Genomic DNA, 12,076 nt, shown 5'->3' with positions numbered 1-12,076 from the left:
CCCTCGCTGTCTCCCCCTCTCTTCCTCCCACCTTTTCCCTTTCTTCTTTCCTCTCTGTCTCTGTTCTCTGTCTCTCTTGCCCCCCACCCCTTAAAAAACTTTCTGCTTTGGAATAGATTCTAACCAATTGTGGTAATGTGATTTGCCCAAAGGAACGCCTAGGAAGTATCTGAGACCAGACCTGAACCCAGGACCTCCTGTCTCTACACCTGGCTCTCAATCCACTGAGCCACTCAGCTGCCTCAACCTCTCTTAATTCTACTGCCTTCTTCCTCTTTTTCTTTTTCCTATTTGTCCTATATGTTGCTTTTTTGTACATGTTTGTTTGATTGTGAGCTCCTAGAGGTCTGGGAATGTCTTTTGCCTCTTTTTATATCCCCATTGCTTAGCATGGTACCTGGCATGTACTAGGCATTTAATATTTATTGCCTGACTGCTCCTTTTTCTGTCCTCAAGGGCAGTTCCCTTCAGCTGGATGGGCAGACATGAGAGTTTCTCTCTTTTGTCTACTCCTGCCTACCCCTGGTTGTATAGCTTCTCTGTAAGGGAATCCCTTGCTTCTCTTCTGCCTGTATATAGGGCCCGACTAACAAGGCATGAGATGCAATTAAAATCAATCCTATTTTTAAAAAAGGACTTGGCGTGTGTAATGAATGCATTGTACTAGATGCCAGATACAAAGATAGTACCTACTCTCAAGAAACTTATAATCTAATGGACAAGAGCACAAATGACTATGATAGAAAGGAGAGTAAGATTCTATGAGGCATCTAGATGGCACAGTGGGTAGTCCAGCGGACCTAGGTTCAAATGTGGCCTCAGACACTTCCTACCTTATTGACCCTGGGTAAGTCACTTAACCCCATTCGCCTAGCCCTTATCTTCTGTCTTAGAGTTGTTACTGAGACAGAAAATAAGGGTTTCATTTAAAAAAAAAAGATAAACATAAAGGCAAAGTACTCTAAGCAATTCCAGGAGGAGAGAGATCACTTTCTTTATGGGGTGATGATTTCAAGAGAGTTAATAGTCTACCCTGGGCTATTTTCCCAAAGGTAGTGTTTAGGTCCATACTGAAAGTCATGAAGGTGTAGGATGGGGTCAGCTAGGTGGCTCAATAGATTGTCCAGAAATGGGAGATCCTGGTTTAAAAAAACCTGACCTCAGATACTTCCTAGCTTTTTGATTCTGGCTAATCACTGAAAAACCCCATCCTCTAGCCCTTACCATTCTTCTTTTCTTTTTTTTAAGTTTATTTAATTAATTTAGAATATTTTTCTATGGTTACATGATTAATGTTCTTTCCCTTCCCTCCTTCTACCCCCCTGCCATAGCCAATGACAAATTCCAATGGGTTTTAAATGTGTCACTGTTCAAGACCTATTCCCATATTACTGATATTTGCACTCGGGTGGTCATTTAGAACTACATCCTCAATAATATCCCCATTAACCCATGTGATCAAGCAGTGTTTTTCTTCTGCATTTCTACTCCCACAGTTCTTCCTCTGGATATAGATGGTGTTCTTTCTCATAAGACCCTCAGAATTGTCCTGGATCATTGCACTGCTGCTAGTAGAGAAGTCCATTACATTCGATTGAACCACAGTATATCTAAAAATGTTTTAAATAAAAATACATTAGTGTAATTGCTCCTTAAGTAGTTACACAAATGTTGTGCCAAACTTTGGTTATAATTATGTGACCCAAATGCATTAAAATGGTTCTTTTTCTTTATTATTCTAGCTTGTGTACTACATTATCACTACAATGGGAACCTGAGATCATAGCAGTCGCAGTCATGTACTTAGCAGGCCGCTTATGCAAATTTGAAATACAGGAATGGACATCAAAACCAATGTACAGGAGATGGTGGGAACAGTTTGTTCAAGATGTTCCTGTTGATGTACTAGAAGGTACTTTAAACTTGGCTATACTTGGTATGGTTTTAGTCAAATTTTACAAAAATCTACCTTTTCTTTTAAAAAGCTTAAGTTGAACTAATCATGCTCTCTCACATACACACTCTTCTATGAACTTCAGAAGAAGCTAGAACTAGATAATATTAGAACTGGGAAGGCAGCTTTTGTATTTAGTCTTAACTTCCCCAATTTCCAGATGAGGTCTAGAAAGGTTTATTCATGTCACCAGTAATGTGTACAGTTAAAATGAAAATGAATGAAATGCATAGTTGTTTAAAGACACACGATAGGAAAAATGGTCTGTATTTTATATCTTTAAACATGAATTTCATTTTTAAGATATCAATTTAAAATGAATTTAATCTTTGTTCTTCATTTAGATATTTGCCACCAGATCCTAGATCTCTATTCACAAGGAAAACAGCAGATGCCTCATCATACTCCTCATCAATTGCAGCAACCACCATCTCTTCAGTCAACACCTCAAGTGCCCTCAGTACAACAGTCACAGCAATCTCAAAGTTCTGAACAGTCACAGCCTCAACAGAAAGAGTCCCAGCAGACAGCACAGCAGCAGCAGCAGCAGCAAGCACAACAGTCTAAGAAACCATCTCCTCAGCCTAGCCCTCCCAGGCAGGTTAAAAGATCAGTGGTAAGTCCCTTTGGATGTTGTTGAATTCAAGAAATCCTTTCACCTTTCCTAGTAACCCAAATCCATCTTGTGTTGCCATTTTAATATTTAATGGATACTAAAATGGTGGTGACAGTCTTAAAATCATTACCTTACTTAGTGTTTATTTAGAGACGTAAAGCTAATGTTAAAGTAGATATTAGGATCATGGAATTAAGAGTTAGTTGTAAGTAACCTTAGAAGCTGTATATATAATCTAACCCTCTCATTTTATAGATGAAGAAATTGAGACTCAGAAAGGTTAACTATCTTACCCAAGGTCATTTAGGTAATGACAAGAAGCAAGACTTGAACCCAGACTCTAAAGCCAATGTTCCTTCCATTATAAGAGATTTGAAATCCATTTGGATTTCCAGGCCCAGACAGATTACTTCCCAGGTACTAACTGATGTGAAAGGAAAACCATTGTTATTATTCTTTAAGAAATCTAGAATAGATAGAAAGATGCCAAAACACTGTTCCACACAGTGGGTTGACTATTTTCGAAATGAAGAAAGGGGAAATTGGAACAGTTCTGAAAACTCTATGTTCTAATACCCTTAAATAGATTTTTAAAAATAAAAGTGGCAAACATTTGCAAAAGAAAGATAAATTTTAACTATAGAAATTAATATTAGAAAAAGACATTCATATTAAATCAAAGCCATTTCTTTTGAGAGTTCCTAGACTGTGAGGGATCAGGATTAAAGTACATAGATTTTATTTGTATTCCAGCAAACCATTTGATAGTTTCTTGCGATGATCTTTTGGACAGGAAGAAAACAAACAGTTAGATGGATCAGCAGCTGCTTGAACAACATATAACATACCAAATAACTAAGCATACTGATAATTATCCTAGAATACTCTACTTTCAAATTATAACTAATTATATATTTTGTCTCTTCCAACATTTATTCCTCATTACTTTTGGACATCTACTTATTAAGAGCAGAAACACTTTTTCAAAGAATCAAGGAAATTACTGCTCTTTTGCCTTGGAACTAATATATAGTATTGATTCCAAGATGGAAGGTAAGGGTTTAAAAAACAAAAAAAAAAAAAGAATCAAAGAAAGGAAAAGAGAGAAAAGATCCTAGCATATATCTATATCTCCTTATATTACTATAGAGAAAATAAGTTATCTCTTACTATAATAATTATATTGTGATGATATAATTAATTATAATAGCAACTAATCAGTTACTATTTTTGTTTCCTCTGTAGTGCTTAGATTAGTACCTTATATGTTCAAAACACTTATTGAGGGGAGAGGAAAGGAATAAGAATTTTAAATATTAGCTACTATGTGCTACTACACTAACTGTGCTAAGCACTTTATAAATATCTCATTTTATCTTCACAATAGCCCTGGGAGGGTAGGTCCTGTTATCCCCATTTTACAATTGTGGGGCCTGGGGCAGGTAAACTAAAGGGCCCAGGGTCACACAGTTATTAAATGTCTGAGGCTAGATTTGAACCCAAGTCCTCCTGACTTCAGGCCGAGGCCTATGTCCACACTGTACCATCTGTCTTTCTCAAACTCTATTTTAATCAATTGATTAAGCATTAAAATACCTGAGGCATGACTATCAAATTTTCAAGATGGACAAAAGGTTGTATAGGCCAAAAAGTATGTGAAAAAATGAAAGTAAAGCTTTTTCTATTTTGTCCTTGATCTCAGTATAAGTATTTCTTCCATTGATTTAGTTTGTAGCTTACAATATAGGTTGGGGGCAGCTTAGTGGCTCAGTGGATTGAGAGTCAGGCCTAAAGACAGGAGGTCCTAGGTTCAAATCTGGCCTCAGACAGTTCCCAGCAAGTCACTTAATCCCCATTGCCTAGCCCTCAACCACTCTTCTGCCTTGGAGCCAATACACTTATATGCATATATATGTGTGTGTATATGCGTGTGTGTGTGTGTGTGTGTGTGTGTGTGTGTGTGTGTGTGTATTTATATATTATATATATATGTTATATTTATATATTTTTTATTTATTTATACACAATATTGACTCCAAGACGGAAGGTAAGGATTTTTTAAAAAGAACAATATAGGTGGATTACCTATCAGGTAGTTCACAGAATCTTAGATAGAGGAGATCTCTCTTCTAACCTAGAATTGAATAGGGTCTGCTCAGTGTCCAACACAACTGCTTGTCCAACTTTTTATGCTTACTTACAAGATTGACAGCTTAAAATGTTTAAAAGGTAAATTTTTAATCATAGATGCATTGAAGAATAAAAGTTGGGACTCTGGATATGATCTAAAAATCAATATTTATTAATACCTTATTTTTATATCTACATTTCCCTCCTCTCTTACTTCCTTAACCATAATCCTTTATAATTAAAAGGGGGGAGGGAGGGAGGGAAGTACCAGCTTTCCAAAACTAATCAGCATGTTGAAGTCTGACATTCAGTGTTCCATACCCTTAGTCCTTTACCTCTCTACAAAGAAATCTGAAGAAATGCTTCCTCATATTTCTTCTTCGGAATCAAGCTTATATTCCTGTATAGTCTTTAATTTTCTGATTGAGGTATAAAAAAAATTCTAAATAACAACTTTGCCATGGCTATTTTATAAATTAAAAGTTCAGTACTAGTTCTTTTAGAGTTTATGATACAGGGAAAACTAAATGTCATTACACAGGTGTGTAAACCTTGAAATTTAGGTGATACATAGCATGTCTCTTATAGCTGATGTACATGTGATTGAACTTGCTAGATTTATAAAACTAGAGAAACTGACAACTCACCTACAATTTTCAGGGGTTTTGTGGCTAGTTTAAGTAAATATTTTCTTTTCTTGTTACTTGTACTTTCACTTCCTGAATTGGGAGGAAAGGTGGACTAAATAATTCAGTTATAGGGCTTTGTGGTTTAGAGTGCCTTTATTCATTGCCAGCTTGTGAAAACATTTGCAACATTTATCCTTGTTTTGCAGATAAGAAAAGTGGGACTCAAAGAAGTTAAGTGATTTGGTCAGAGCTAAAATTAAAACCCAAGTCTCATAACTCCAAAACTGGTGCCTTTCCCTCTAGTCCACATTGCATTTGTTTGTCATCAGAAATCCCTACCAAAGAGGGCAGCTGAATAGCTCAGTGGATTGAGAGCCAGGTCTAGCAATGGGAAGTACTGGTTTCAAATCTGGCCTCAGACACTTCTAGCTGTGTAATCCTGGGCAAGTCCCTTAACCCCCATTGCCTAGCCCTTACCACTCTGCCTTAGAACCAATATGTAGTATTGATTCTAGGATGGAAGGTAAGGGTTTAAAATAAAACAAAGAAATCCCTATCAGATTTTCTATCAATTCATCATACTAATTCAAAAAATGGTAATAGTATATTTTCCAATGCATAAATCTATTTAACTTAATATTAAAAATAATAATCTCATTAAATCTGTTTAATGAAGCTTCTAAAAATAATGAAGTAAATTGTTTATCATTGAATATCATTTAAGTGAGTATTTTGTGACAGTTGACCAAAATTTTTTCTTAGAAAAGTTGATCTAATATCCGGATTGAAATGAAAGAATAAAATAGTAAAAAACACATTATTATCTGCTGGAATCCATAATTAGCTAGAAGTTAGTCTTAACAAAGTAGGATTTTCTAGTCTGGGGGAAATTTTGATATATGATCTTTGGTTTTGATATTGCTTACTACCTTGCTAGAAATAGTTAAATCTTTTTTTTCCCCCATTCATAAGCCAGACTCTTATTTATTAACATTTTAAAACTTTATTTTATTAGGTTGTTTCTCCTAAGGAAGACAGCAAAGCAGCAGGTAATCTTTTAATATTTAATTTTTATTTTAATCAAAATGCCTATGTCTCATGTATATTGCTTCTTTTAGAAGACATTTTTTCTTTCCAAGCCAGTAATAGCTCTTAATTTTTGAGTTCCCAGGGACCTGAGGGCATTTTTTTTAACCTCTCTGAGGTAGTATTTTACTAGAAAAGATAAATAAGAAAAGCATCAGATTTCTGTAATAGGAGACAGAATGAATGCATACTTCCTTATAAACTAACCAATAAAAGTTACATTTAAAATATTTTAAGTATTATTTTTGTACCCAACTTTCTTGGCTGTTAGCTCAGTATTCTCCTCTAGTCTTAATTCTGTTATTTTTTTGAATGAATAAATGAAAGACAAATTAAGGGCTTAAAGAATTGAAGGTGAGCCAGCTAAATCTTGGGTGAATTGAAATACTAAGATATATATGCAATAACTAGAAGTGTTACTTAAAGAAACTGTCTTTCAACCCTCCTGCATTCAGCTCTATAATTTTTTTAGAAAATGAACTTTTTTGTTGCGAGTCACAGAGCAATTTCCAAAATTATGAAGAGGCTGAGAAGTGTTCTGAGTAGAGCAATTTATTCCTCATTTGTTCCATATTGTCACAGAAAGTGGGACTCCATGATGAATAAAACTTTTGAGAGACTTTTTGGCTTCAAAACCATTTACAGTTTTTGATAAGTGGATAAAAATCTAAAATGAATAATTTGCTTCTTAGCTTTTGCAAACAAGACAAGACATACCTTGATGACATAACATCATTCTTAATAACTAATATACTTTCACTATTCAGATATATAATAGCTAGTATACTTACACTGATATCCTTGGGCAGTTAAAGCATACTACCCTCCCTCACATTAAATGGCCCCATACTGCTGTGTTTTTTTAATATGAGTCTACTTTTTATAGTTTTTCTGTCTCTTCCCTTGTTGTCAGTAATCATCTCCTGCTTTTATCAAAAGTGTGTCTGTCTTTGAGGTACTATCCTCCATCCCTTCCCTTCCACATTATTCTGATAAATTGTGACTTGAAAATGGTTGAATAAACTGTGGCCAATATACAAGGAAATTGATTCTGAGTGAGAACTTTGAAGAGGATCTCTCCTTTGAAAGAAATGTATTGGCTCTAGTTGTTCGAAATTTCTTTTCCTTATTTAGGGTCTTAGTTTGCTTTCCTAGTCTCAACTGTGTTCTAAATACTTGAGGTAGCTTTATTAGTAAACTGGATGTTTTTGAAGTGTTAGGATAAGTCCCCAAAAGTATTCGAAGGGTTACTTGTGAGTTATATATATTTTAATCTCAGTAAAAATTAGAAAAGGAAATGATGATTGAAGGAAAATCAGAAAGAACTTCTTGACAGGAAACAATTTGTCCTTTTAAATAAAGGATAACCATCTATCTAATCATTAAATGGATCCTTTCTAAAGTTTCCTTGGAAGCCATATGATTAACTTTCAATTGTTTTTCCTTAAAAGCCCAGATTAATTAAAAAATTTTTTTTTTCTCTTAATTCTCGTGCAGAAGTATGGGTGGCTTTTTAATCCAGTTTTTCTTTTTAGAACCACCACCATCTAAAATCCCCAAAATTGAGACCACACACCCACCAATACTACCTGTACATCCACCTCCAGGTAAGTTTTCCTTTGAGATTAGCTCATTGGCAACCAGGTGTTTGGTTTTTTGTTTTTGTTTTTTCTTGTTAAAGAATGATTACTATGGAGAGAGTACTGGATTTCTAATTAGAGGACCTGGGTTCAAATCCCACCTCCATCACTACCTGTGTGTGATCCTCTCTAGGCCCCTGTTGTTTCATCTTTCTAATGAGACTCGGATTAATAATAATAAAAATTACTGCCAGGGACAAGTGTAAGGAAAACCAGCCCATAATTAAAGTTCAAAGTTAGAATGATGTTTTAGTTTTTAATTGATGGGTTTACCTAAAAACTGTGGAATATCAGACCTCAGAGTAATAGTAACCACCAGTTTATTTCTTGTACTCTCCCATTCTGAAATTTCATACAATAATAAAGATGGGAATATTAAAGAAAAAGTTTTACAGAGAAATACTTATAGAACTCACGACCATATTTCCAGATCACCAAGAGATAGCTGTAATTTTTTAGATTTCCTTAGTATCCGCAAAATATAGAGGAAAGTGTATTGGGGAAGCCTCTTGTTCTCCATGTTGAGGTTAAAATTGGGACAGAAATCTATGTAGTCTTTTTCAAGGAAAATAGGTGCCACATTAGTTCTGGAGAAGATTCATATTGCACAAGAATCATGTGCATGTCTGAAAAAATTCTTTAATTTTTTTAGTGGTGCTCACTACTTCCATCTACTTTGTCGATTGTAGTTTGTGCATTTGTCTAGTGCCTGTTTGCATATAGTATGTGTTAAAAATTTATTATGTCAGATATGTAGTATCTATGCTTCTCATTTTTCCCACTGTTATAATAGCTTCTTGGAGACAAAATCACGTTTTTTACTTTCTTATAAATTTCCCATGGTTACTCTGCTACAGGTGAACTTCAGGATTTAAAAAATGTTTTTAAAAAGTCTCTACATGTTCAAAAAAAGAATGAATTGTTCATCTACTATTTTCCTAATTTTGCTTTATAGAGAACATGAAAGAAGTTTAAGACCCTTGAAAGACTATTCTAGTTAAAAAGATTAAAAACCAACATAACCAATGTTGAGTATGGTGTAAACTGTAAGTGCTAATGGAGTTCAAAGAAAAGTACCTAGTATGTGCCAAAGGAATTGGAACTTAATAACGAACATGATACCTAATGGGGCCTGGATAGTTAGAAAGGAGAGTGGAGATAGGGCACCAAGACTAGAGTCAGGAAAACTCATCTCCCCGAGTTCAAATCTGGCCTCAGGTACTTACTATGTGATCCTGGGCAAGTCTCTTAACCCTGTTTGCCTCAATTTCCTCATCTGTAAAAAGAATTGGAGAAGAAAATGGCAAACTATTCCAATATTTTTGTCAAGAAAACCCCAGATGGGGTCATAAAGAGTTATAGACAGGACTGAAAAGAACAGGATGTGCAAAGGAAGAAAGGGATCATCTTCACACTGTGGACACTAAAGCAGTGCTATATATGTTAGGAAGTCAAAAGGAAATAGAGCACTAGAAATGTGAGAGTAGGAGAAGACCTTGAAAAAAGGCATCTAGAACCAACTTCCATCTAATACAGGAATGTCCTTTATAGGACCCCTGACAAGCAACCTGTCAGCAGTGGTAAACATCATTTAGTAAGCAATAAAACTAAGATCTCTTAGTTGAAAGAAATATAACAGGCCATCTAATCCAGCCCATGCTGGTATTCCAGAATCTTTTCTACAATTTACCTAGCAAATGGTCTTCTCAGTTTTGAAGATCTCTAGTGAGGAGCAACCCACTAGCTCCCAAGGAAAGTCTATTCTCCTTCTCAATAGCTTCTGTTCTTAAAAAGGAAATGTTTCCTGGCATCAAGCTCAAATTTATACTGTTTTTCTCTGCATACCCAAGCAGAACAGGTCTGACCCCTCTTCCTCATGACAAACTTGATGAGAGTTATCACATTCCCTCCTTTAGGGTAAACATCCCTAGTTCTTCATACATTCCTCAAAAGGTATTAAATCCTATTGCTCATCCCTGATGTTTTGTATTTTATCAGTTTCTTTTCTAAAACATGGTATCCAAATTGAATATGATATGATTTGACTGTGGCAGAGTATAATGAGCCTATTAAGACCCTGAGCTCTGGAAACTGCCTCTTCAGGTGGGATTAAGATTATAATTGCTGTTTGAGGCTTCCATAGGGTCACTGTTCAGTCAGTCATCAAACACTGATAGTACTCTGAATAGTACTCTGTACTATTCTAGGAACTAATTAATAACAAAGATAATGACAAAATCTGCTCTCAAGGAGTTTATAACAGGAAGGTGCTTACACATACATTAGAATAAATACACGGTTGTTAGGGCAACCCACTAGGAAAGGGGAGTAACAGGAATGTCTTCTAGAAGGTGATGTTTGAATTGCAACTCGAAGGAACAGGGATTCTGTAAAACAGAAGCAGAGGTTAGGAAGGGAATGCATCCTAGACCCTGAGGATGGCAAGCATAAAGGCATAGTGAGAGGAGATAAAATATTGTGTGAAGAACAGAAAACCAATGTGATTGGATTAGAGAATGCCAAAAGTGGAACAATGTATAATGAGACAAATAGATTGGGACCAGTTCTGAAGACTTCTAAACCAAACAAAGGAGTTTATATTATATCTGGAGCCAATAAGGAGCCTCTGGAGTTTGAGTAGCATAGTAACATGATCAGATCTGCCCTTAAGGAAAGTATGGGGAGGATGGACTTAAATAGTGAGAAACTTGAGAATGGGAGACTAAAAACCAAACTGAGGTAGTGTTTGTGAGTAGAGCAGAAAGGAGTCATTGGGGAGGTAGAAACAAGAGCTAGATTGAGAAATTAGTTGGATATGTGGAGTAAGGAACTGAGGATAGCACTGAAGTTACAAATGTTGTAGATTAGAAAAATGGGACCTAATGATGATTAGACCTATGAAAGGTATTGAGGTCAGCTAGAGATAATGTATAAAGAGGAAAGAAAAGAGGCTCTAGGACAGAACTTTTTGGTAAACCTGCATTTAAGAGTCAAAATATAAATGATGAATGTAATGTGGTTTTTAACTCAAAGGGGGAACAGTATTCAGGAGAGGATGATTAGCAATGTTAGGTGCTTCAGAGGTCATGAATGACTGAGAAAAGACCATTTACATTTGTCAGTCGAGGGATTATTGGTAATTTCAAAGAGCAGTTTTCATTTGAGCTATGTCAGAAGTCAGACTAAAAAAAAACTTAAGGAAAGAGGAAAGTAGAGGCAATCAGTGTAGACAGTTTTTCCTAGGAATTTAACTAAGAAGGGAAAAAGGATGAGTGTATGGTAGGATCTTATAAAGATGTTTGGTTTTAACTTCAGTCTTCCATTGTTCATTTTGAGATGTAGGGTATTGCGGGAGATAGGTTGTTATGCTGGACTATTTGTGTGGTTATGTACGCTTTATCAAACTCAACATGCTGATTGCATCTGCATTCAAAATACTTAGAGGACCTCATCATCTATAGGGAATTCCTGTTTCTTTTGACCTATGTGTCAGATATCCAACATAGTAGTAACAAGCTTGTCTCTTCCTGCTTCATTCCTGTTTGATAATCAAGATTGTATTTTGTATTTAGTTTTCTGAGATTTTAATATATGGATGGGAAGATTTGCTAAAGGAGAGGAAAGCCTCTTAAGAATGTGTTTTTCTCAATCAAATCTTATGCTTTTAAATAATTGACAATGAACACAGTGCAGTTTTGTATTCATTGCACCTCTTAAATCATTTATGTTACCATGAAGATACAGTCTATTGTAGAATATTATTTGTGAAAACCTGCTTCATCTCTTATCATATTTTCTTTAGATACCTTTGATTCCTGTATAGATCATTCTTGCTGATTTTTATAGAAATGGGAAAAGGCAGAGAGTTGGTACTTATTTTTGTCTTCTTTGGGCTTTTTTTTTTCCAGTAAGAAATATTGTCTGATTATCTCAATAGATGCAGAAAAAGCCTTTGATAAAATACAACACCCATTCCTATTAAAAACACTAGAAAGCATAAGAAATATTGTCTGCTCTTGAA

At 35.3% G+C, this 12,076-nt stretch overlaps 1 protein-coding gene across 8 annotated transcripts in view; it reads left to right on the top strand.

Annotated features, from left to right (window-relative positions):
* The window catches only part of CCNK (cyclin K), a 48,573-nt gene that overhangs the window by 29,685 nt on the left and 6,812 nt on the right, over positions 1-12,076 (top strand). For 7 of the 8 annotated variants that reach the window (XM_016431512.2, XM_001367693.4, XM_016431506.2 and 4 more), the window contains 4 exons: positions 1,743-1,912; positions 2,299-2,570; positions 6,345-6,378; positions 7,951-8,022. In XM_016431512.2, coding sequence (XP_016286998.1) covers positions 1,743-1,912; positions 2,299-2,570; positions 6,345-6,378; positions 7,951-8,022 — 548 coding nt within the window. The remainder of the gene's footprint in view (positions 1-1,742; positions 1,913-2,298; positions 2,571-6,344; positions 6,379-7,950; positions 8,023-12,076) is intronic. The other variant, XM_056811299.1, reaches the window with a different exon arrangement.

The sequence above is a fragment of the Monodelphis domestica genome, chromosome 1 (genome assembly GCF_027887165.1).
Source record: "Monodelphis domestica isolate mMonDom1 chromosome 1, mMonDom1.pri, whole genome shotgun sequence".
In the NCBI taxonomy this organism is placed as follows: domain Eukaryota; kingdom Metazoa; phylum Chordata; class Mammalia; order Didelphimorphia; family Didelphidae; genus Monodelphis; species Monodelphis domestica.
Note: the sequence above shows the minus strand (reverse complement) of the source record. Positions and strands in the feature narration are given on the sequence as shown.